Source organism: Notolepis coatsorum (assembly GCF_963971535.1).
Source record: "Notolepis coatsorum genome assembly, chromosome: 7".
Taxonomy (NCBI): domain Eukaryota; kingdom Metazoa; phylum Chordata; class Actinopteri; order Aulopiformes; family Paralepididae; genus Notolepis; species Notolepis coatsorum.
Window position 1 is genome coordinate 7,691,330 of NC_140171.1, and position 25,417 is coordinate 7,716,746.

General features: G+C 44.1%; 1 protein-coding gene across 1 annotated transcript in view; it reads right to left on the reverse strand.

The window, feature by feature from the left end:
• Positions 1–2,645: 2,645 nt before the first annotated feature.
• The window catches only part of LOC311232607 (uncharacterized protein), a 37,875-nt gene continuing 15,103 nt past the window's right edge, over positions 2,646–25,417 (reverse strand). Inside the window, exons 8-17 of the mRNA XM_084319467.1 lie at positions 20,667–20,836; positions 19,655–19,913; positions 16,349–16,852; positions 13,634–14,103; positions 12,156–12,408; positions 10,310–10,374; positions 10,017–10,178; positions 8,462–8,678; positions 7,183–7,539; positions 2,646–4,845 (exon numbers count right to left, since the gene is read on the reverse strand). Of these exons, the coding sequence (XP_084175593.1) occupies positions 4,223–4,845; positions 7,183–7,539; positions 8,462–8,678; positions 10,017–10,178; positions 10,310–10,374; positions 12,156–12,408; positions 13,634–14,103; positions 16,349–16,852; positions 19,655–19,913; positions 20,667–20,836 (3,080 nt within the window). The 3' untranslated portion in view covers positions 2,646–4,222. The remainder of the gene's footprint in view (positions 4,846–7,182; positions 7,540–8,461; positions 8,679–10,016; positions 10,179–10,309; positions 10,375–12,155; positions 12,409–13,633; positions 14,104–16,348; positions 16,853–19,654; positions 19,914–20,666; positions 20,837–25,417) is intronic.

Sequence of the window (25,417 nt, forward strand, 5' to 3'; positions counted from 1 at the left end):
GATGAATTAACCGTGAGCACTTCCGGTTGGTCTTTGTCAAAATAAAAGCCCCCGGGGCTTGATTCGGTTTGATTGATTGCAAATTGTATTAACAGATTGCAGAATGGGTACAGTACAGTACAGCTCAATACACACAATTGTTAAGGGGATGCAGACCAGAGAAAGACTTTCGTCTTGTTTACATCAGGGTCCCCCATTTTCAATTCATCATAACATAATATGACATACAGGTAGACACTACTGTTGCATCTAGACATTTACGACATACCAGATCTACAAATATACAGTACTGTTTGTGATACAAAAATAGTCTAAAAAGAGAGTATATACATTTGAGGGCGAAGAAACTGTACATTGGAGGAGGTTGGGTAGGTGGGGTGGGGTGAGGGGTAACTGTACATTGTCAAGTCAAGTCAAGAGTTTTAATTGTCACGGCATACAAGTATACAATGAAATGCGGGTGGTCTTGCCCGCAACGATGTGCAATACAGTGTTACAACATATAATAGAATCCAATAAGTTGTTGGGGTGAAAGGAATCCAAACCCGAGCACAACATAAGAGCAAAAATGTCTGTCGTGCGAATATGGTCAATTAGCACTCGGTCCTACAAACACACAGCAAGGCCATTTTACAAACCATGTTTAATGTTTTATTGTGTTGATGGGTGAACACCAATGAAAAAAGTTTGCATGTACAAATTGTTGCAAGATTGAAGTAGACTAGTCTGTTACAGTTAGATCACGGTCACCAGGGAGTGTGGGGCTGATCAGTGTCTTGAGAGGAGGACGAGAGCAGAGGTAACGGACCACAACAGAGTTCTCAACTAGCAGCACAAGACTGAATGACCTATAACCTCACTACAGGTGCAGTGTTATGACGGTATTGGTGGAGGAGGATTCTTATTGGTGGAGGAGGATTCTTATAATAGTAGTAATACGATAGTGTTAATGTTTAGAGGATAAAATAAACATTCATATGATAAAATAAATCTCATTATCATCATCATGTAAATCGACGGTCAGTAATAGCAACCTAATAACTGGTTGTAGATTACATTAAAGTACATAACTGATGTAAAGGGAAAGGTTATTTCAATATAACCAGAATTATGACATTAATACGATACTTTAGTAAAAACAAGTATATTTAGAATTTCTTTTTTCATTTAGCCAAAGAATGAACCTCATGCAAGAACATGTATTTAATTGTATCTCATATTTCTCTGTAATGTGCTCTTGAGAGAACTGCTACGAGAAATCGACGTTGGAATCGTGAAGGGTTCTTAAAATTATTCTTAGGCACGTATGAATGTCACCGGTTCTGAATGCGCGTGGCTGTGCATTACAATTAGCATAATTAACGGCACAGTGGTGTAGTGGTTAACACTGTCGCCTCGCAGCAAGAAGGTCCTGGGTTTGATTCCCGCTTGGGGACCAGGTTACCAGGTACCCAGGTGGGGTATCTCCCGGGTCTTTCTGTGGCGGAGTTTGCATGTTCTCCCCGTGCTCGCAAGGGTCCCCCCCCCCCCCCCCCCCCCAAAAAGAGATAAACCCAATGGAAAAACATGCAGAAAAGATCGCCAACGCTGTACCGTCCCTGACGAAGACAGACAGGAGCACTTGGATTGTTCCCCGGGGCGCGGCCCATGTCTGCTCCCCTTGGGGGGGGGTAAGGACGACGGGATGGGTCAAGCGCAGAGAGGCAATTCATCTGCGACCCAATGCATGCATGTTCCTGTCACCCATGTCGCATGTGTGTGTTCATCTGCATGACAAATAAAGACTTCTAACACCCTCTAAGGCCAGCTGCTGTGTCGTGTGCAAAACACAACAAGACTTTGAGGAATATTCCACTTACTAGCCCCATTAGGGTGCAGAAGAGCTAGCAAGAGCATTTGTATGTATTGTAGTGTATCGTAATTATTATGTATATGTATATGCTTTAATCTACATTTATTTTGATTTAAATACTGGACTATCATAGTCCTATGATTTATTGTGGATTTTTACTTTTAATGTTTGTGTGTCTAGTTTTATGTCATGTCAAAAAAATTGAAATAAAAAAATGTGTTCAAAAAAAAATAAACAGGCCACCTAGAAAGGGAGCAAAGAAGAATAACATTACAAGTAAAAGCTGCTGTCTGAGCCGACAGAGGAAGAGCACTTTCATTTTTCCAAAGACCAGGAAAAATACAACCGATGAAGAAACGGCGTCATCAGAAGGACGTGAGACTACCTTGAAGCTGGACTCTAGCTACGAGGCGACGCCAGCGCCATGCCCTCCACGACAGCAACAGGAGCAGACAGGAGGAAACCTGCCAGTCTCTGAAATGGATCAAATTGGTATAATAGTCTATAATAAAAGGTGGCATCGGTGTCCAGTGCATTCCTCAACAGTGATCAAAGCCTGAGTACAGCACCAACCACACCTCAAAGCCCACCGGTGGTAGGCTATACCAAGCACCTTTTTGTATCCCAAAGCTAATAAAGAACCAAATACCTTATTCCCTAAACCTCCAGGTTCCTCCCCGTTACTACAGGGATATAATTTGGTTGTTAATCTTTATATGCCTGTTAATCACTGCTAATTTGTTAATCCTATGTACTGCTAAAATAATTTACACATGTTTTATGTATTTTGATAGACAGTACCAAGAAACAAATCCAAAATAAGAGAATTTTGGGAATGTTTTGTGAATGCCACAAAATGTACGTACACGTACGTACGTTCTTGCATGAGGCCCAGATGTTAAATATTTACTTTCTGATTTGCTGACACTCATGACATGACATGGTCTCATCTTCCATGTTCTGTGAGCTAAATAATAAAATAAGTGGATGTGAGGACCTCTTGTTGGTGATCAACTTTGGCTGAACCACCAATATAATTATGATTTACAGCCATATTGGTTTATTTTCTTGTAATAAAAAGAAAATAAAAGTCACATAAGTCACATGAGGCTGATAGTGCATATAATTTTCATCATGAAGATAGAGTGAAGATAGAATACCTTACAACAGGGAGTAAATTCACAAGATTTCACAAACTTATAGGTGGGTAAACTGCCTTTAGGTGCATTTCCTATCAGCTACATCCATGATAGTAGCTTTGATTTTTTTTTCTCTACTCCTAAATGACAGTGTGTCTTTTAAAAAGGAACACACCAACATTTACGAAGAAGACCGATACCAGTTTCCTCTCTGTGCATTCAGCAGAAAGTTGTTCGGCTGCATGACAGCTAGCCTAGGGGCACAATGAATGGAAAACGGATTGGTACAGGGTAGCCTAGGCATTGGCTAACCTCGTTCCCAGTTTTATCTCCTCTGTGAGATAGACTGGTAAAGCGCTACGATCGAAAGTGTGAATTTCCGGTGTATGTACTTCCCCTGGAAGCTGCCTCCGAACGGACCAAACTTTTCCCGAATCCTGTCGGCAAACAAGCTAGAACGTCCCGGTCATGTAGTAAATTCTTCAGGCAACGCCGTTGCAGTGGCTTAAACGAGGAAATATTGTTGCACTTCACACGTTTCTATAATTGTAGTGTCGAAACCGGAAAGCCTGTAGCCTGTACTTCCTGTACTTCCGTTTTCACACTTTAGGAGGCATAGCTTTACCAGCCTAGGCATTGGCCAACTAACTAACACCTCTCCTGGAGGGCCAGTGATTGGCTTACACTTAAGAGTGCCCGGCCTAGAGTCTGTACTGAACTTGGCACATCTGCTTTTGGCTTATCTGCCTCTACCTCGTGGAATACCGTGCAGGAAACTCTGAAACTAGACACTTTAGTGTCTATAGGTCGGTTTAGAACGTTGATGGACCAATCAGGTCACCACAATATGTAGACGTTTTTTAAATGGTTACCTCTGATTTCGTTTTTTTTTTAATATGTGCTCTTACTTGTTCTGATTGTCTGATGCTTCTGTATTTATTAACGCGCTATGGCACTTGTGAATGTAACAACTCAATGACACTGTAAATTAGTGTAATTACTCGAGTCTATTTATCAAGTATAAATAAAGTCGTTTTAGCTTTAAGCTAGGCTAGCCTGTACCAATCCGCTTCCATCCATTGTGCTGCTAAGCTAGGCCGGCGTGCCGTCCGGATAGCTTCCTACTGAGCGCGCACAGAGAGAGAGGAAACCCTCGTCTCCTCGGCCCGACTCCGGAGAAGACGGCGAGCGGCGGACCTCCCGTAAAAAAAACGCTGGCGTGTTCCTCCGATCATTTGTCCAGAAGCGACTGCTGCTTCGGTCGACCGAGCGGCTTGGTGGGCCGCTTCGGCTTCTTCTCGTGAGTCTTGAGGTGCGCCCGGTAGCCCTGGGAGTAATAGAAGCACTTGCCGCACTTGTCGCAGGTGTAAGGTTTCTCTCCGGTGTGAACCCGCAGGTGAACCTTGAGGTCGCACGCCTTGGAGTAGCTCTTGCCGCAGATGGAGCACAGGTGCGGCCTCTCGCCGGTGTGCGTCTTCAGGTGCACGTTCAGGTGGGACGACTGGATGAAGGCCCTGCCGCACTGGTCGCAGTGGAAGTTCTTCTCGCCGGTGTGCGTGAGCTCGTGTTTTTTGAGCGCGTCCGCCGTGACGCAGCTCTTGCCGCACTCGGCGCAGAGGAACGGCGAGTCGCCGGCGTGCATCCGCTGGTGGATCTTGAAGTAGTACTCGTTCTTGAACCTCTTGCCGCAGTCGGCGCAGCAGTAGGGTTTGTCGTGGATCTTACGGTGTTCTTCCAGCTGCTGCTTCTGGGGGAAGTCCATGCCGCACTCGCCGCACACGTGGATGGTCGCGGGGGGCTCCGTGGGTTTGGCGGGGCTCTCCTCCTGGGACAGCTCCGCTATGGGCAGCTCTCCTGCAGAACAAACACAAAAAGACACTCTGAAGGGCACTCGCAGTACAGAGCCTTGGAGGCAGAGGGAGCTTGTGCTACGCGGGGGTGGACAGTCCGCAGTCCTTTGCCGTTCAAAGTTCCTGTCTGAGGGGAAGTGACGGTAGTGATTGGAGGATCAAGAAAAGAGGGCGGGGTTTCGTATAGGTCAATTGTTGCGTAACAGCTCTGTACTATTAACAGGCACCCACTTGAGGACCTTTTTTGCAAACCTTAGCTTTATACTTTTAGCACATGCATAAGCCTGGTCTCTTTTGAAAGATAACATTCTGAATTACTAATGCAAAAAAGGAAAATCACTTTTAGTGCTAATGAAATAGTAGTAACAGAGGTCTGAACTTGAGTTGAACTTGAGTACTCACATTTTTCTGTAGTGGTTGCAAGATTCCATATTCCAATATTCCAGCATATAGGTATAAGCTGGAAAACACTGCGGTTCCATAGCCTGAAGTCTTATGTAGTACAGGTCCAAATCTTATAAAAAATCCGTTCAGAAATGGGTCTTTGAGAGACGTCAGAGTATAACCGACGGGGGGGGGGGAAGCTCTCAAATCCATTTCCTCATCCACGGCCGTTCATTCTGAAGTGTGATTCACTCATTGGCTACAACGCTGACCAATCATTTTCGCCATCAGCAGATGATTGGCAGTTCTGGAACGTCGGGAGTCCGGGGTGGTCATCTGACGTGCAGTGCGTAAAAAAAGACGCTCGCCTGACATATCGTCATGTAACTCGAGAACCGAGGCACGGATTTGGTCGAGTGAGGGGGCGTTCAAACGGCAACAAATAGATCTTTCGAACGGTAATTTATATGTTCTGCGAAAAATGCAGCCGCTAGACGCTCGCAAAGTGCCGTGACAAAAAGCAGCCATTCGTTTAAGGGCAAAACGGCACGTATACGTGCCAGTGCATGTTAAAAGGTTAAAGAATAAACAGTAGAAGCATCTTGATGACCAGCCTGGATGCCAGTCTGAGCGTGCTGCACTCCAATCTAGACTCCAGTTGACAATACGGTCAGAAATCAGTGGCACAGCTAGATGTAGTATTCTAGTATGTACTGTGATTACTAGCCCAGTGATTATGACCACCAAGCAAGACTCAATCTGGGGGTTAGGACCATCCAGGGCTCCACGAGATGATGATTTTGGTTGGTCGAAAAGATATGAAATACAATATCATAATTTAAATCTTTGATATATTGATGCTTTTTTGGTGAAATAATAAATATTGGAAGTCCACTTATTAGTCAAGTTAAATAGCAAAACATGTGTTAAGAGGAACACGCCAACATTATGGGAGATACCAATTTCCTCTCTGTGCGTTCAAGCTATCTGGCTGCAAGCTAGCCTAGCTTAGCACAAATGAATGGAAGCGGATACGGATCGCTAGCCTAGCTGTTGGCCAAAACACGTCTCCGTATTCCGCTACCATTCATTGGAGAGGAAATTGGTATCCATCTCCTCGTCTGACTCCGGAGATGACGGTAAACGCATTTGCCATAATGTTGGCGAGGCCCTTTAAACCATTCCGTTCACACTGCACCATGCTGGGGTGTCTCACGACTTGACATCCCTCCGTTTGTCGGGGGAGCATGTACAGTAGCAGAGCATGGCACATTCACACAGGCATCCTAAATATTTATCATTTATAATTAGGGCTGTCAGTTTATCGCGTTAACTAGATTAATTAATTACACAGCAAATTATCGCGTTATGAAAATTAACTCAAAATTAAATGTATTTTTTTTTATAAATATATATATATATATATTTTATCTCATTCATTCCATAAGAACGTAGAATAAACATTTACAAACGTTTTTTTTTTTTTTAATTGTCCATTTGCATGTTCTTGGTATCTGATTCTAGGGACATCTATGGATCTCAGGGAATGTATTCCCAGTGTCAGAAATACTGTGTCTGTTACTAGGGCTTGAGTAAATTGTAATGAACCAAATGAGAATATCAATTCAATTCTTTTATCTTTGACTGTGAATAGCACCATGCTAAAATTGACCAGACATGATAAATCTAAGCAAATGAATAAAGGGAAGATGATTAAACAGAAGGTTTTGTAGTACTGATTTCTGCCATCCAGACACATGCAATTTGAAATATGATTATAGAATATAAAATATCAGGCCTAAAATGGTTATGCGATTAAAATGTGATTAATTAGATGAATTAATTACAAATCCTGTAATTAATTAGATACATTTTTTTAATCGCCTGACAGCACTATTTATAATATTTACCTTTAGTAGCTAAAAAAAAGGTAAGACCTAATGTAACGGATCCTGACCTCTGTGCACTTTCATGTGCGTCTTGAGATTGCCGCTCTGGGTGAAGCCCCTCCCACAGCGGGCACACTTGAAGGGCCTCTTCCCCGTGTGGATCACCAGGTGTCGACGCAGGGCGGTGTTGTGAGAGAACACCTTCCTGCACGTGGGGCAGTCGTAGACCTTCTTGGGCCTCCGCCCCCCCGGGAACTGCCTCGGCTCGGCCTCGCCCTCCTGAGGCTGGTCCTGGTCCTGGTCCTGGTCCTGGTCCTCGCCCTCGTCCTCATCCTCACCCTCGTCCTCACCCTCACCCTCGTCCTGAGGAGGCTCCGGCGAGTCCTCCGGTTCCTCAACGGTCGAGGCCCCGCTGCAAACCTCTTCTACGTCGTGGATAAAACAGTATTTGTTAGTGGCGATCTGGAACAGCGCTGAGCCCTGAACGACTGGTGATACAGGCAGGGTGGGGTGGGGGGGGGGGGGAGGGGGGTATTCAGAAGGACTAGCGCTTTTCCCCCCCAATAACTATATCGCATAAGTATGGAAGATCACATGTTAGAGAATGTAATTGATGTTCATCATATTGGATTGCAGGTAGGGATGTCCGATATTATCGGCCTACCGATATTATCGGCATTAAAATGTGATATCGGAAAATATCGGTATCGGTTTAAAAGAAAAATTATTATTATTTTTTTTACATTTCTATAACCTTTATTTACCCAGGCAAGCAAGTAAGAACAAATTCAGATTTTATTTATTGTCGAAAGTATGCATAATGACTTAATTCCACAACAAGCGATATGTAATGTTAATTACCTGAAATTATTCCGTTCTTTGGGGGGGGGGGGGAACCCTGCATATATCGGTATCGGTTGATATCGGTATCGGAAATTAAGAGTTGGACAATATCGGTATCGGTAAAAAAGCATCCCTAATTGCAGGGACATGGGGAAGTGTTATATATAGTATCAAAATGGATGATCATTCTAAAATATTTCAGAAATAATTTTGTGAGAGAAATCTGCCTTGATATACATTTTTTATCATTAATTTCAGACAACAAAAAAACAAACGCTAACATTTTCACCATCTCAAAATCCCCAAACCCCGACGACGCGAGTGCTTTTTGGGTGGAATTACATTGACCATATTCACACGGTGGCCATTTCGCTCTTTCGCCGTGTTCAGGTTGGGTTCCTTTCCACCCGGGCCAGGAAAGGAACCCAACCCGAGCATGATGCCATACGGCCAACGACTCTGGAGTCTGTGAGACGTCAGATAAGGTTTAGTAGACGAGGTCACCTGGGGGCGGGAGGTCCGGCACGACCTCGGCACCAGGGTCCTCGTAGTGGTTCCTCTCCCCGGCCCTCTTGTTGTTGGACGGGGCTCGGTGCGATGAAGTGCTGTGTGGTGGGTGAGACGGGCCCAGCCCGAGATCCAAGGCTCCTGGTACCAGAGGGAACCCGGAGGGCCAGGCGGGCCGGTCCGCCACGCAGCTGTCCTGGAGGTGCTCTTCATCCTGGAGGCAGAAGCAGTTAGATGGTTCCAGCCTGACAACACCAACATTCTCAATGGACTACATTTCATCTCCTGATATTTGGCAAACATGGCAACAGGAAATACGTTTGGGTCCAAGATGTTCCCCAGCAACGCAATGGACCCATCTCAAACCCTGCCCTCTTTTCTTGATCCTCCAATCACAGCTGTCGCTTACCTCGGACTTCCTCTTAAGCGACAGCTGTGATTGGAGGATCAAGAAAAGGGGCAGGGTTTGAGATAGGTCTATTCCACTGAAACAGTCTTCTATTTCCACAGACTGCATCGGTCATAGACTCACTCACTCACTCACTCACTCACTCACTCACTCACTCACTCACTCACTCACTCGTGTATAGGGTTGGGCATCGTTTGGATTTGAACGATTCCGGTTCCGATTCCGATTCTCCATTTCGATTCCTGTTCTAAACGATTCTCGATTCCGATTATTTGAGGTGCAGGTCAAAACAGGTCACAGCTTATTTCGCAGGAGAATAAAAAAAAAATTATCTTGAATTTTTGTCATACTATTCACATTGTCAGTTGACTTGATACAGTTTAATTTGGTTGCTGTACTGTAACTAGGGTATTAATTAACAAAGTAAAATTATTATTATTATTTTTTTTTTGTTGTAAGAATCGAAATTAAGAATCGAAATGCAAATATCGCTGCTGTCGGGACAAAACCTCATAACTCCAAAAACCCAACTTTTCAGCAGATGAAAAAAAACTAACACAGATTTGAGGGTGAATAGAGTTAGGAGGTTTAGACAGATGATCGGTTTAATGCTTTCCCATTGTTTAAACTTTGTAAAACCCACACACACATATGGAGGATGATCTACGGAGTTGATTTATATAATAAAAAAAAATTCAAAAAATGGAGTTATGAGGTTTTGTCCCGACAGCAGCGATATGTTACTTCCGGTTCCAGAACCGGAAGTTAGGAACCGGTTCCTATTACAACCGGTTCTCGGTGCCCAACCCTACTCGTGACTATACTAAGCAAAAATAAATGCATAGAGACACTGAACTGGCAGCTGAACTGGCAGCACCAATTTAAATTCACGCGTGTTCCATACAAGCTCTCGCCAGACGCACCAAATTCCCGGTAGCCCCTTGGATACAAAAACATTTCATATTAGGCCTATTTAATGTTGTTTCATCTCCCAACAGCCGGGCTTGCCCCGCAAAAAAATGTAATACCTGTGCAAATTAAATCTAAGACTTTTTATTCCCTTTTATAAAGGCCTTAAATTGAGAATTCTGAATGTAAGACTTTTGAATACCCCACATTATATCCTGTGTCATCACCACCTACCATCGGGCCCCTGAGCAGGGCACTAAAGCTCATGTTGGTTCCAGCGGGGCCGTAGTAGGGCTGGTGGCCCTCCGCTGCTCCTCTCCAGTACGACGTGTTGGGGTGCTGTGCCCAGGGGTTGAACGCAGCAGCGTACTGGTGAGTGAAGTTCCACTGGGATATCTGGGAGAAACACAGAGCGGCAACATGAGTCAAGCCCACTGAGAAGTCCCCTCCCCCCTCACCCCCCTTATTAAAACAGCTGATTATAACATTTGTTGAATGACTCAAGGCGAGACTTAGTTTTCCCTCACCTGGCCGTGGTCGGGCACAGCGTGGTGATTCTCCTGGTTGCCGAGGTGATGGTTGGGGCTATCTCCTGTGTCGACCAGAGAGAGAGAGATGACACAGAAAACACTGTAAAGTGATGCTTTAGTGGCATGTCGAAAAAGTATTGATCGCCCGTGTGTAGGGCTGCAACGATTAGTCGACATAATCGACGACGTCGATTATAGAAAAATCATCGACGAGGAATTGTTGCGTCGATTAGTCATTAAAAAAAAATTATTATAATTTTTTTTGTTTTAATTTTTTATTTGTTTGCACTACCTATCTTTGTGAAAGTGGCTTCTCAGCTCTGGTCCAGCTGAAGACTTCTTAGCTTAACATAACAGACCGACAGTAAGTTTGGGGGAACTAATGGGATAACTGGGGATGTTGTTTGGTCCTGACAAGAGTCTCAAAGCAACTCTGAGGTCATGCTCAATGTCCAATCTGTTCCTCTGCTCCGTCTTCAGCTGGACCAGAGCTGAGAAGCCACTTTCACAAAGATAGGTAGTGCAAAAAAAAAAAAAAAAAAAAAAAATATATATATATATATATATATATATATATATTATTTTTTATTTTTTTTATATAATTGTTTTTCGATTAGTCGACTAATCGAAAAAATAATCAACAGATTAGTCGACTACCAAAATAGTCATTAGTTGCAGCACTACCCGCGTGACTCCCACCTCCATTTAAAATCTCCATTCTTCAGAAAACAGGACCACAGTGGAAATAAGTCTCCAAATAATAGCTAGAATAAAGTGTTTGACTCTTTTTTAATTTCTTTTTGTATTATCTTATTAAGTTAATGATAGTTTATTTGTATCTTTATTATAATTGTATTGCCTATTAAAGGGATCAATAAAGGAATATCTTATATCCGTGTTTATACCGTCGTAAGGTAGGTATTATCATGGGTTCATCCCGTGCTGATCTTTCCCTGCACTGTATGGGAGCTAATAGCTAGAGAATGACTCGTGTTGAGCTGATCTGAGACCTGCCGGTGTGGAACCATTGCGAATGCAACACGTGGCTCTAAATAAGCTTCAACTGCACTTGATTTAATGTGATGTTTCTTCTCGACTTGTTTAAAGAGGACTTGCCCAGCCCATGGGGACATTAATACCTTGTGATTTCGGGGCTTTACAAATCAATTTGATTTGATTTGATTTGACTTCAACGCCAAGCCAAACAGAAGTGTGATATGTGGGGTGGACCCTTTCACACAGACAGTGATCCCTGGTTCGACCCGGGTCACTGCACTGTCTTCACCTGATGCACAACTCTGTGGGTAATGTAACATTACTTTCCCTCACTTTGACTCTTTTTGGTCAAGCGGCAATTCTTTTTACGAAGAGATGTGGGGATGTTGCGTGCATGTCTTCTCTCCTCGGATGCGCAGGCTTTAAACGCTATGCTTTCCCCCCGACACGGACCCCTACTGGTATGGAAACCCGCTAGTAGTCAGTAGGGTTGGGCACCGAGAACCGGTTCTAATAGGAACCGGTTCCTAACTTCCGGTTCTGGAAGGTATTAATTTCGATTCTTAAAAAAGAATTTACTTAGTTAATTAATACCCTAGTTACAGTACAGCACCCAAATTAAACTGTATCAAGTCAACTGACAATGTGAATAGTATGAAAAAAAATTAAGATAAAAAAAATTAAATAAAAATCTCCTGCGAAATAAGCTGTGACCTGTTTTGACCTGCACCTCAAAGAATCGGAATCGAGAATCGTTTAGAACAGGAATCGAAATGGAGAATCGGAATCGGAAACCGGAATCGTTCAAATCCAAACGATGCCCAACCCTAGTAGTCAGTCCACCTACCGAGGTTAGGGGGGTCCCAGGTCAGGTCCTCTCCGTCGGAGTCCGGCACGGCCCTCTGCTGCGGGATCCTCTTGGGTTTGCTCATCTTCCTCGGCCGGTCCAGCTGCCTCGGCCTGCCCAGCTGCCTGGTGGGTCCGATGGGCTTGGCGTTGTGCGTCTTCTTGTGGTTGTTGAAGCCCTGTCTGTAGTAGAAGCTCTTGCCGCACTCGTCACACTGGTAGGGCTTCTCCCCGGTGTGCACCCTCAGATGGACCTGATAATATAAAACCATTATATATATACTACAGAAGAGGGCCATAAGAATCACACAAAGTGAGTTATCGAGAACACACAAATACATTATTTATTAAATCTAGAATAATTAAACTTGAAGACATGGTTAAGTTTCAAACAATGTTAATTATGTTTAGGGCAAGAAATAATACACTGCCAGAAAAACTACAAAATCTTTTTCCATTTAGAAAGTGAGTTTAGTATAGGAGGAAATAAAATTTTAAACATCAGTTTGCACGTACCACACTTAAACAGATGTGTCCTTCAGTTATTGGTGTAAAGTTGTGGAATTCTCTCCATAGCGAGCTTAAGGGATGTAATAGTGTTTATCAATTCAAAAACAATTTATAAAAAAATAATATTTAGTCAGTATGAAAATCAAATGTGATCTGAATAATGAGATCTTTTCTTTTTCTCTTTCTTTTATTCCTTATTATTATTATTATTATTATTATTATTATTATTATTATTATTATTATTATTATTATTATTATTATTATTATTATTATTATTATTATTATTATTATTATTATTAAATTTTTTTCTTGTTTAACTGTGGATTGTGAGTTTCTTGTATAATGGTATAAATTATTATTTGTGTAAATTAGGTTGTACGCTGACCATTAAGTAAATACCGTAATTCCTCTAATAGTAACCCCGGCTTGTATTTGTTTCAACTGTAGCGGGTACCAGGCTTGTATTAGGAGGAGGCCTGTATAAGAGGGAGGCCTATATTTCAAATTTTCAAACGGATCATAATGAATAAATCAACATTTTGTGTCAGTTTGAACCCAGTAAAATGTACTGGGTTCATTTATTGAAACCAAGTACTGTATGAAATAGTAAACAGCGCAATTACAGGTGGTCACTGGTCATTTCAACGTTTTCAAAGTGAAATCAAGTAACTAGCTCAGTATGCAGCTCAGTATATTAGTAACCCGGCTTGTATTAGGAGGTCGGCTTATAATTGCTTAGCTCAAGAGCGCACCCGGTCATTAATCACCCGGCTTGTATTTGAGACCCGGTTACTATTAGAGGAATTACGGTACTTCTTTAGTTTAGGAATAAGGGGCAGGTAACTATAAGATTTATTCTTCTTCCTGCTCCTTTTGTCCATGGAATGTTATTTATGATTGTGTAATGAAGAAACTCTGATTGTATGATTCCATGTGGCAAATAAAAACTCTGAACTGAACTGAACTGACCTTGAGCTCCTCGGCGCGGGCGTAGCGCTTCCCGCAGATGGAGCAGAGGTGGGGTCTCTCCCCGGAGTGGGTCACGTAGTGCGCTCGCAGGGTGGACGCCTGCTTGAACCTCTTCCCGCATATACTGCAGGGGAAGGGCTTCTCCCCGGTGTGATCCCTCATGTGGTTCTCGAGGCCCTTCGACGTGCCGAAGCCTCTGTCGCACTGCGCGCACTGGTAGGGCTTCAGGCCCTCGTGCGCCACCTGGTGGTCCTTCAGCTTCTGGAAGGACATGAACCTCTTGCTGCAGTCCTTGCAGGCGAACGGCTTCTTGGACTCGTGGACCTGGGCCATGTGCTCCTCCAGCAGTTTCCTGTCGGAGAACTGCGTCAAACACAGGTGACAGAAGCAGATCTCTTCGGAGATTTGGGCCTCCTCGGGCGTGAGGGAACCGGTCTCGTCCAGCGCTGTTAGATTGGATAATTTAATTCCTGTAGGAGAGAGACGTAGAGGGTTCATACAAGCGTCAAACAGCTTTGTCTTGTGTGTTTTGAAAAGATATTTAGTGATTAAAACCTCTTAACGTGCAACGGACCGCCCCCGGGCCCTCTTGAGGACAATTTGCCGACCTCTAGCGGCTCTGTATCATTTTTTAAAATAAAATATATATATATATATGAATGTACAATTAAAGCCCTATTTGTTGCCCGTCGATTGCCCTTTCAGGTGACAAAATCCGTCCAGCGGTTCTCGAGTTACATGCCGATATGTGAGGCGTGCGCCAAAGTACACAGCAGACCTTTTTTTTTTATTACCACCCCCAACTCCCGGGGCTCTAGCTCCGTCAATCATTTGGCGATCTCGAGAATTATTGGACAGGGTTGTAGCCAATGAGAGTGGCTTTCCAATGATACCCCAGGTGGGGATCTGCGAATCAGGGATCTAGGTGAAAAGTCACGAGCGAAAACAGGAAGAGAAAGAAATCACAGAATGCATTGAAGTCAATGAGAAAACTGAAACCTGCAGAGCTTTTTCCTTTGTACACAGTTTACCAAAATCCTCATAATCACTCATTTCTGAACGGAATTTTATGAAATTTGGACATGTACTACATAAGACTTCAGGCTATGGACCCAGGGTGTTTTCCAGCTCATACCAATTTCTTTGGATATACTACTTCTGGATATTGCAACTACTACTTAAAAAGAAAAGTGATCTTTCTTTATTGTATGTGAAACTTCAGACTGTTATCCTTCAAAAGAGACTAGGCTTATGCATGTGCTATAAGTATAAAGTATAGTATTTCGGTTTGCTAAAAAAGTATGCAGTCCTCAAAAACAAAAATGCCCACTTTTTGGGGCGCCTGTTAAGGGGCTAATGACATTGTGGCTTGTTATGTTTTCATAATGCAACCTTTATGGACAGAGAAAACAAGTACATAGAGCCTTCTCAATGTTCACTATCTGTAGCATATTATTTAGATGGTGCTTTTTAATTACAGTGTGGTTTTCAGGACCCTGGACAGTGCCTTAACACTTTGGTTGCCACTTGTTAACGTGGTAAAACCCTGTTGAATGCCACCACCCACTTCAATGATAGCGTTGTGAACACAATCTCTGTCTTAAATTATGGCTATGTGTCTAATCTGGCCGTCGCTTATCAATGACTTGTTTGCAGTCAACATTGTCGAGACGGATTTTTTTTATTTATTTTATTTTTTTTTAATCGGTTAATTTCCGTTTCATAGCATTTTGAAAAGCACTTGTTTTTCAGGAAAATATATAGATTCCGTGATAAACGCCCTTTACTGGAATATTCTGGCATACACAAAAAACTGTCATTTTTCGGCCTATTTATGAATCGTTTTCAAATAAACGCTAGATTATCGATAGTATATGTGTACTTATGCACGCTATAGAAGCGATCTGAAAAATATATTTTCTCATTTCCTGATCAGCACGCACACACAGACACACACATACACACATATGGCACACGCTGATATATAGGTCAAAACAGATCCGATTACCCCAAGACTGGTAAAATAAATAGCTTACCTCAGTTCAGATGTTATCCAAAAAGATTATTCCAATTCCTGATCACCATTCCAAATATCGATCGCGTTTATTGATTCAGCGTTGGGTACTGTAAATATGTATTCCACGCGTTTTGAGGAGGCTGGACCCCCCCCCCCCCCCCCCGTACTCTAGTGTGATAAGGATGGGGCCAGAAATCTAGTCTGAAGTGTTCTCCAATTTGACTGATTTGTTGATGCATTATTTGCTGTGCCTGCCTTATCATTTCAGGTTTGTTGGAAATGCAGTTCAGAGGTTAGATATTGCCTCACAGAAATACACATTTAGTATGGGATGCCCCAGAATTTGAATGTACACATAGCAAGTGTGGTGGACTCTTCTTTTGAAAAGTCATTTCTGCTTTGCCGTCACATTTCTTGTTGTTCTCACCCCACTGTACTGTCTGAGAAAAAAGACTGCAGAAAGAAAGAAAGAAAGAAAGAAAGAAAGAAAGAAAGAAAGAAAGAAAGAAAGAAAGAAAGAAAGAAAGAAAGAAAGAAAGAAAGAAAGAAAGAAAGAAAGAAAGAGAAAGAAAGAAAGAAAGAAAGAACGAAACAAAGAAAAAGAAACAAAGAAAAAAGAGAGAGAGAGAGAGAGAGAGAGAGAGTCCACCGCAATGGAACAGCTTTGTCGAGAAAACATCAACCTCAGGTTCTCTCACCTTTGTGAACCTTCTGGTGCGTCTTGAGGTTCCCGATCTGCGTGAAGCCCCGCCCGCACACCTGGCACTTGTACGGTTTCTTCCCCGAGTGAATGATGACGTGTCGGTTCAGAGAGGCGCTGGTGGGGAACTCCTTGCCGCACGTGGGGCAGAGGTACGTCCTCGGAGTCCTGTGCTCCTCCTCGGGCTCCACCGGCACCCCTAGTGGCGGGTGGTAGATGCGCCGGTGGACCGCCAGGCTCCGGTTGGCCCTGAACGTCTGTCCGCAGTCGGAACACTTGTGGAGCAGACTCTTGCCGTGTTTCTCCCTCACGTGCCGGTCTCTGGCGTAGACGCTCTGGAACACTTTGTCGCAATCGGCACAGCTGAACAGCTCCTCCGCCTCCGTTCTCCTCCGCCTCGGTTTCCTGGACGACGTCGACGTCGTCTTCTGGGAGTGTTGGCGCCGTCTGGCCGACGCACGCCGACGCTTGTCGCCGGACAATTCATCCTCAGCAGCCGGTCCTGTATAGTCGCATGACGGATAGCGGTCAGAGGCGGGGGAATAGAGGTAGAGGTAGAATTCAACAAAACTGGCACGCGCACATTCACATGTTGCATTCACGTGGAGAGACACAGGTAGACGACATGGCAGTAACGGCACTTTCAGGACGGTACAAAGAAAGAGGACAAGGGAATGGCACAAAGGCATGCCGCTATGGTGATGTTGGCTTTTTTTTTTTTTTAGATTAATTGTTTTGGGGGCGGCTAAGTGGCGCAGTGGGCAAGGCACTCGCCACTAATGCAGGAGATGCTGGGTTCGAGCCCAGCTCTCTGCGTTGCTACCAGCTTGGCTGGTCGTTCATACTAATACAATTGGCAGTATTAGGGGGTGGGAAGCTGATGGGTGGGGATCGGACGTTGTGGACAGCGACTCCTACAGGTCGGTTGGTGTGCCTGCACAGTAGAATCAGGAAGCGACGAGGGCGGCGTGTCCCTCCCACGCAGACCCCCGCCGCTGAGAGATCGCGCTGTGCAGGTGAAAAGATGCGACGGCTGCCTCCTCGAGTACCGGCTTCGTCCACATTGCAGCCGGCTTGTGGGAGGCATGGCCTAACAGCGTTCGAGACAGGGGAGGGTAGAATTGGACGATACGAATTTGGGATGGGAGAAAAATAGAAAATGGGAGAAAAAGTAGATAAAAAACAAAAAAATAATCGTTTTGCATTTATTGCTTTTTCATGGTCAGACATGACCGACAGAGGAGGAGAGGATGAACGGGAGAGGAGGCGGGGAAGAAATGCGACAAATGTCACCGGGAGCGGGAGGCGAACCCGGGGCGGCCGCGCAGGTGTGCGAGGCACTATGCGGTGCGCCACGAGGGCGCCCTGTGTGTTGGCTTTTTCTAACATATTATCAAGAAGCCTCATCGGTTATTAAAGATGCTGTAAGTGGTATTTCTTTCTTTAAATAAGTGTTAAATAGCTCTACATTCTGACAGCCATCACTGATATAGTGTGTCTGGTCAGTAACATGGGTCTCCCAGTCCCTCCACTCTGCAGTAAACAGAACATACATTTTCTGGTATCCCTTCCCACTTTATCCAATCAGGAGAGAGAACCCTAGATATTTTGACTTATTTCAAGAAATCTTGCCAAGCCAGATTTGCTTACTGCACTGATATATTGTACTTGTTACTGCAGAGTGGAGGGACTGGGAGACCCATGTTACTGACCAAACACTCTATATCAATGATGGCTGTAGGAATGTAGAGATATTATTTTAACATGTAGACCACTTATTTTAACAAGAAAATACCACTTAGGGCGGCCGGGTAGTACAGTGGACTAAGCGTCTGTCTACCACCACAGAGACACTGGTATCGAATCCGGCTGTCAGCGGTGCCTCCGGCTTGGCCGGCCATCATACTGGCACAATTGGCGGTGTCAGCGGGAGGGAAGCCGGTGGGTGGTGATCTGGTCGTTGTAAACAGCGACTCCTACAGGTCAGGTCTGGGCGCCTGCACAGCGAGGGAGGGAAATGGTGAAGGTAGTGTGACCTCCCACGCGTTACACTTCACCAATGAGAGTCCTCGCTGCCAGGTGAAAAGAGGCTGCTGGCTGTCTCCTATGTATCGGAGGAAGCATGTGATAGACTTCAGGGCTCCCTAGACCGACCAGCGGGGGCACATGCGTGCCACGACCAGGAAGGGGAGGGGGGGAATTGGCATAACGACTAAATTGGGATGGGAGAAAAATACAGAAAAATAGGAGGAGAAAAAGTGAAAAAATAAATGAAAATACCACCTAGGGAGCTCCAGTAGCTCACCACGTACAGCGAGTGCTATTTCAGCGCCGTGGACAACCGTGCTCGTCACGGATCTGGGGCTGAGCGCGTTCGAATCCCGCGGTCTTCCCCCCCATCTGAACCCTTTCAGCCTGCTTCTGTCGGTCGAACTTGACCAAGTATGAATGCGATGAAAAAGCGATAAACGCTAAAAGAACCAGCTGACTGGTCAAAGTTTTAAAAAAAGAAAATACCACCTACAGCACATTTAAGTGTTGTTGTTAAGCTTCATTGTATGAACATGAGTTACAAACTGTCCACATCCTGTTTATAGTTGTACGCCTTGCAGGACTGTGAAACGCTAGAAATTGAGGAAGTGTTGTAATCTTATCATGAAACCAATAGCACTATCAACACCATGTTGAAACCAGCTGCATCAATCCCCAGATTACTAAATGTAAAAATAAACGTGGGTCTGAAACCCAACATGGGGCAGCTGTGACCTCAAGGTTATAGAAGTGGACTTGTGACCAGAATGGACTGTATTTATACAGAGCTTTTATTCAAAGCGCTTTACACTTACGCTTATTCCTCACATTCACCCATTCCCTCATACATTTACATACAGATGGCAGAGGCAACCATGCAAGGTGCCACCTGCTCATCGGGAGCAGTTAAGGGGGTTAAGTGTCTTGCTCAAGGACACTTCGACGCACTGCCGGGAGCTTCCGGAATCAATTTAGCGGTTGCCGCATCAGTGTGTGTGTGTATGTGTGTGTGTGTGTAGGTGTGTGTGTAGGTGTGTGTGTGTAGGTGTGTGTGTGTGTGTGTGTGTGTGTGTGTGTGTGTGTGTGTGTGTGTGTGTGTGTGTGTGTGTGTGTGTGTGTGTGTGTGTGTGTGCTCATGTGTACTTGTGGGTGGAGAGTTCAGTGTTCTGATGGCCTGGGGGAAGAAGCTGAACCGGAGTCTCTCTGCTGTCGCAGCGCGTGTTATGTTTATGTTAATACATAAATAAAAAGAGACCACAGACTCCACACCCACCCTCTGGGATCCAGTCAACGTCCCCTTCGTCTGAGGCCACCGGACTGTCGGCGGACTCCTCGTCGTCCACGGCCTCGTCCGCCCCCTTGGCCGTGGCCTGGGACCAGCCGCTGTGCGTGCTCAGGTGCTCCTTCATGCGGTCCTTGCGGGAGAAGGCCCGGCTGCACGCGGGGCAGGGGAAGGGCTTCTCCCGGGTGTGGGTGAGCTGGTGCCTCTTGAGTCTGTTCAGGTAGTTGAAGGCCTTCCCGCACTGGGGGCACTTGAATGAATGAATGAATGATTTTATTTCGGTCTTTTAAAAAAATTCAAAAAAATTTACACATCATAGTAGTAGAACTTCTAACAAAACGATAAAAATAAAATGACCGAAAAGGTGTAGGCTGAATGAAGTCGAGGCGTATATAATTGCCTACCATTTTTACATTACATAATTTACACACAAAAAAATACAAAAAAGAAACATAATTCAGTATATCATTTAGCAAAGGTTACAAACGTTTCATAGCTTTATGTACAAAATGTATACACATTTATTTATGTTTTTTTTTAATATACTTTTTTATATACCGTATATATATGTTTTTCTTTTCCCCTTTGTCACAATTTGAATACAGTTATGTTATAGATCAAATATAATTAGGATAATAATGAGGTTTTTATATTTATGCATCACCTTATATTTGAGTGACAATTTGAGTAATAGCGAACTACACATTTGTACTTCTTTGTCAAAGTTACTCCATAGTTTTGCCCCTTTAACCCTTTCACTGCCGCACTACCAAACGGTTAACCCTTTCACTGCAACAAGTCACAGAAGGTTAACCCTTTCACTGCAACAATACACAGAAGGTTAACCCTTTCACTGCCACACGGCAGCAGGTTAAAACCCTTTCACTGCCACACGACAGAAGGTTAACCCTTTACTAGTGCGATAGTAAAGGGTTAACCTTCTGTCGTGTGGCAGTGAAAGGGTCAACAGATACACGTCGACTTCTTATATATTTCTCCTTGCCTTGTGGGGCTTCTCCCCTCCGTGGGTCTTGCGGTGGCGGTGCAGCGCCCGGGGGTTACTGAACTCCTTGCCGCACTGCGGGCAGCTGCAGAGCGTGATGCTGTCCTCCGCCTGCCGCTGCTGCTGCTGCTGCTGGGCGCCGCTGGCCCCACGGGACGCTGCTGTCCCTGCTGCACGGTAAGATACGGAGTTGAAAATGGGGGACCCTGATGTAAACAAGACGAAAGTCTTTCTCTGGTCTGCATCCCCTTAACACATTAACTGCCACGCAGTTTGTCCCCCCCACATGAGGAAAAAGATCCCACTTATTTGACGTCGATCGACTAGATCCATTTCCGGTTTGTATGGCGCAATAAACGCCCAAATCATATCGATTATTGAGTTATGGCAGCGATCCATATACACGGATGCGTGTCTAGAGTAGAGCTGCCGCGATAACCGCATTACCGCGGTATCGCTGTTGCATCACGCCCACCGCAGAGTTGGGCTGAATACCGCATCACCGCTGTTTTTTTTAATAATAATAAAGTAGCGCCCAGACGTTGGACTTGCGGCTCTGCAGATATACCCTACTCGGTTCCAAGCGACCCTATTGGGTAGAAGTGGTACCAGAAAAGTCATGTGAAACATTGCAGACCACTGATTGGTCAGAAGAGAGACGCGTCACACGTTGGAGTCTCTGAACAAAAACAGAAAGCCGCCATCTTTACTGCCTCGCTAAGGATGTATTTCATTCAGGATTTGTTTGCGACAGCACCAAGTGTAATAAACAGAAAAGGATGGATTCACTGTGTATTCTGCCTCATTTATTGATGAAACAAAACCGACATCAACCCAATTTACCACCGAGCGGAGAGTTTAGTGTCACAACAAGATCGCTGATGTGTTAAAGGGGAACTATCTTATAAATGGCCTTTTTGAGTGTTTAGCATTGTTTCCTAGCTATGTGAACTTATATTAATATGATCTATGTCTCAAAATTCTCATATTGGCGCATTCTTCCAATTCTCCTCTCACAATATTCACCCTCACTGAACTGAGTCGTTTGAAAATGTGCCTATATGTGATGTCATATAGTCACCGCTGCATGTTAATGTGGCTCCTCAGGCACCAGCACCTGCACCCCAGTCCACATCAGCTCAAAACAGCTCGAGATCTTGAGGTAGAAAAATGCTGTTTTTGAGGACTTGATTAGAAATACAAAACAATGAATAAAAAAAATATATATATTACAGAGGTGTTCCATAGACTCACAGGAATTGTGTAAAAGTGCCCAAATAGTGAAAGAAATATTAAAATAGTTCCCCTTTAAGTTTGTTGTTGTTATTAGCCTAATACTAACGTCAGCAGATATACACGAGAGGTAACATTAAACCCGGGTTGCTTGGTAGAATAGACACAATGAGGTAACGTTAGCTTTAGCACAATAGACACAACGAGAGTCTGGTTAATGTTGTTATTGATTGATTGATTGATTGATTGATTGATTGATTGATTGATTGAAATTGTGTTAAACTCTGGCTTGCTGCAAGCCCTCGGACATGGCTATGCCCACGGAGCTTTCAGTGTACACAAGCGGCCCCGCCTGCATCCCCACACGGAGACAAACGGAGTAGTACCTGGCTGCAGTGGAAAAGGAACGAAGTACCAGGTACCTAAAGCGGGTCGAGTCGAGTAGGTACTATGCAGTGGAAAAGCGCCATTAGACTAGAGGCAGGCTATATGCTATAAAGAGTAGACTACTAAAAAAAAAAATGCATTACATTTTTTTTTGTGCGCACTGTGCGGTAATAACCGCGGCGATAGGAAATATTTCGCAAATTTGTGCGGTAAGGAAAATATCAATACCGCGGCAGCTCTAGTCTAGAGTCCCGCAACGATATGTGATTGCTGGACGGATTTCCCAGATGCACCGAGATCACCAGATCCATTTCCGGTTGTAACTCGCCCGATCATCCACCAGGCGGCGGTATTGAAGCGTTGCACTGTTGTGCAGGCTCCCACTGTATCAGCAGAGGCTGAGTGGCGGAATTGTGAATACCATGGCGAAAAAATGAAATATGATCTCAATAACGTCGTACAGCGTGGTTTGGCAGAATTAGCATGGACATCAAACACATCGTACGCCGTTTATGGCGGTGGATGTGTTAACAATTGTGTGTATTGAGCCGTACTGTATTGTAGCCCTGCGAAGCGGCCGACCCGGGTTCGATTCCCGGACCTGGCGTCCTTTGCCGAATGTCTTCTCCCCCCCGCTCTGTCTCCCGTTCTTCCTCTCTCTCTCTCTCTCTCTACCGGACTGCCCGGTAGTACAAACAAATAAAAAAACTACCAAAAACATAATAAAAAATAAAAAAAAGTGATTGTTTTAGCGGTTGCCGCATGAGTGTTGTGTCTGTGTGTGTGTGTGTGTGTGTGTGTGTGTGTGTGTGTTCTTGTGTACTTGTGGGTGGAGAGTTCAGTGTTCTGATGGCCTGGGGGAAGAAGCTGAGCCGGAGTCTCTCTGTTCTCGCAGCGTGTATACGTAGGCGCTTGCCTGACCGCAGCAGCTTGAACAGGCTGTTGTTGAGGTGGTGGGAGGAGAAAATTAATGAATGTTGATGAGAGCCTTGACGTAAGTGGGGGTGCTGGTGACATGAGCCAATAGACTTTCTTATACGCCCGAGTTTCCTGAACACGGGGGGGACCAACCCCAAGGTGATCGGCACTTTCTCGGCAGAGCAAGTTGCTTTTTCGCACCTACTCCCGAACTACGCATGCACAGATTGGGCCAGGGAGTGTGTGTGTGTGTGGACAATCCAGAGAGACTCCCTGGGCAATCTGCACATGCAGAGTTTGAGGAGTAGGCAGGGGTGCAGTCGTAATATCAGAACTGCCTGGACGCCACGTGCACGCACGTGCGTATACATCACTGTGCCTTGTATATATTTTTTTATCTATTTTACCTTATTTTCTAGCACTCACTTGTATTTAAATATGTTTGATTGATTGAAAACTTTATTAACAGATTGCAGAATGGGTACAGTACAGTACAGCTCAATACACACAATTGTTAAGGGGATGCAGATCAGAGAAAGACTTTTGTCTTGTTTAAGTTAAGTACTGTGTGATTTTTTGTGAAGGGTGGACTAGCTAAGTAAGATTTTCATTGTATGGCAAACTGTCGTTTTAACTGTGCATATGACAATAAACAATCTTGAATCTTGAATACATGTTCCCTCGCGTGCGCACAGAACAGATGATTATTATGCATAAATAGTAGGAAACATGCTTGTATAGGAAATTACTAGTTTTAGTTTAGTTTTTGTAAATATTGCCTTGAAATAGAGAAGCTGAAAAAGGTAGCAGGATGTCGCCTTCAATATATAAAGAAATTATATTGTCAACAGATATGGTTGAAAAACAAACAATGTTTTAAATGTAATAGTTACAATTTCTTTAATTGAATTAACTTAAACTAGAAAAAAAAAAAAAAAAAAAAAAAAAAATCTAACCCTAACTAACCATACTGTCATGCACTTGTCCTAATAAACTAACCTACACTGTAGCACTCAACACTTTGATGAACATTGTTACTCAGCTGATAGAGTTGTGCCCTTCCTGATGGCTTGTCGTACAGAACTTGTAAGTCGCTTTGGATAAAAGCGTCAGCTAAATGACTAAATGTAAATGTAAATGTAAATGTAAATACAAACTAAATTAACAATGTAACTTAGTTTACAGAAGGACAGTTTCCTTCTGAAGCACAACTTGAAATGTCTCATCCTTCCAGTCAGGACCATTTGTCACATAGTGAGAGCTCCACAGATCAACCACCACGGGGCTTGTATTTTGGTTTTGCACTTCTCGTTCTTTGTTATGTTATCGTTATCCTATTATTATGCAAAGTCTAGGTGATAGATAAGTGCCGGTACTTGGCGCACGGCGCGACGAGTCCAGTGAAAGTTGTGAACGCATTTTTGTGTGCGCGGGCGTGCATGCGCGTGCACATCCGTGCACATCCGTGCGCGTACTTCTGCTCAGAAAACTGCTGGGACATCGTGGTGCCGCGTGGGACCACCACTGCACCACTTGGAGTAGGTGCAGAAAAGTGACTATAGCTTTTCAGTAGGGCTGCAATGATTAGTCGATGAGATATTGTTGCGTCGATTAGTCATTCAAAAAAATAAATAAAAGATTATTATAATTTTTTTTTTTGCACTACCTATCTTTGTGAAAGTGGCTTCTCAGCTCTGGTCCAGCCAGCTGAAGACTTCTTAGCTCAACATAACAGACCGACAGTAAGTTTGGGGGAACTAATGGGATAACTGGGGATGTTGTTTGGTCCTGACAAGAGTCTCAAAGCAACTCTTGAGGTCATGCTCAATGTCCAATCTGTTCCTCTGCTCTGTCTTCAGTTGGACCAGAGCTGAGAAGCCACTTTCACAAAGATAGGTAGTGAAAAAAAAAAATTATATCTTAAATATATAAATATAATTGTTTTTCGATTAGTCGACTAATCGAAAAAATAATCGACAGATTAGTCGACTACCAAAATAGTCATTAGTTGCAGCCCATTAGGCTGCTGGTGCCTCTGGGAGTGTTTAACCTTTTTTTGCGTGTGCACAGGCTTGAAAAGTGATGCAGAGCTCGCTCTATTCCTGCCGGGCAGGTAAACTCACTCTTTTTTTTTTTTTTTTTTTTTCTTTTTCCCCCTCCATTTTCCTCCGATTTTCTCCCATCCCAATGTTAGTCGTATGCCAATTCCCAGT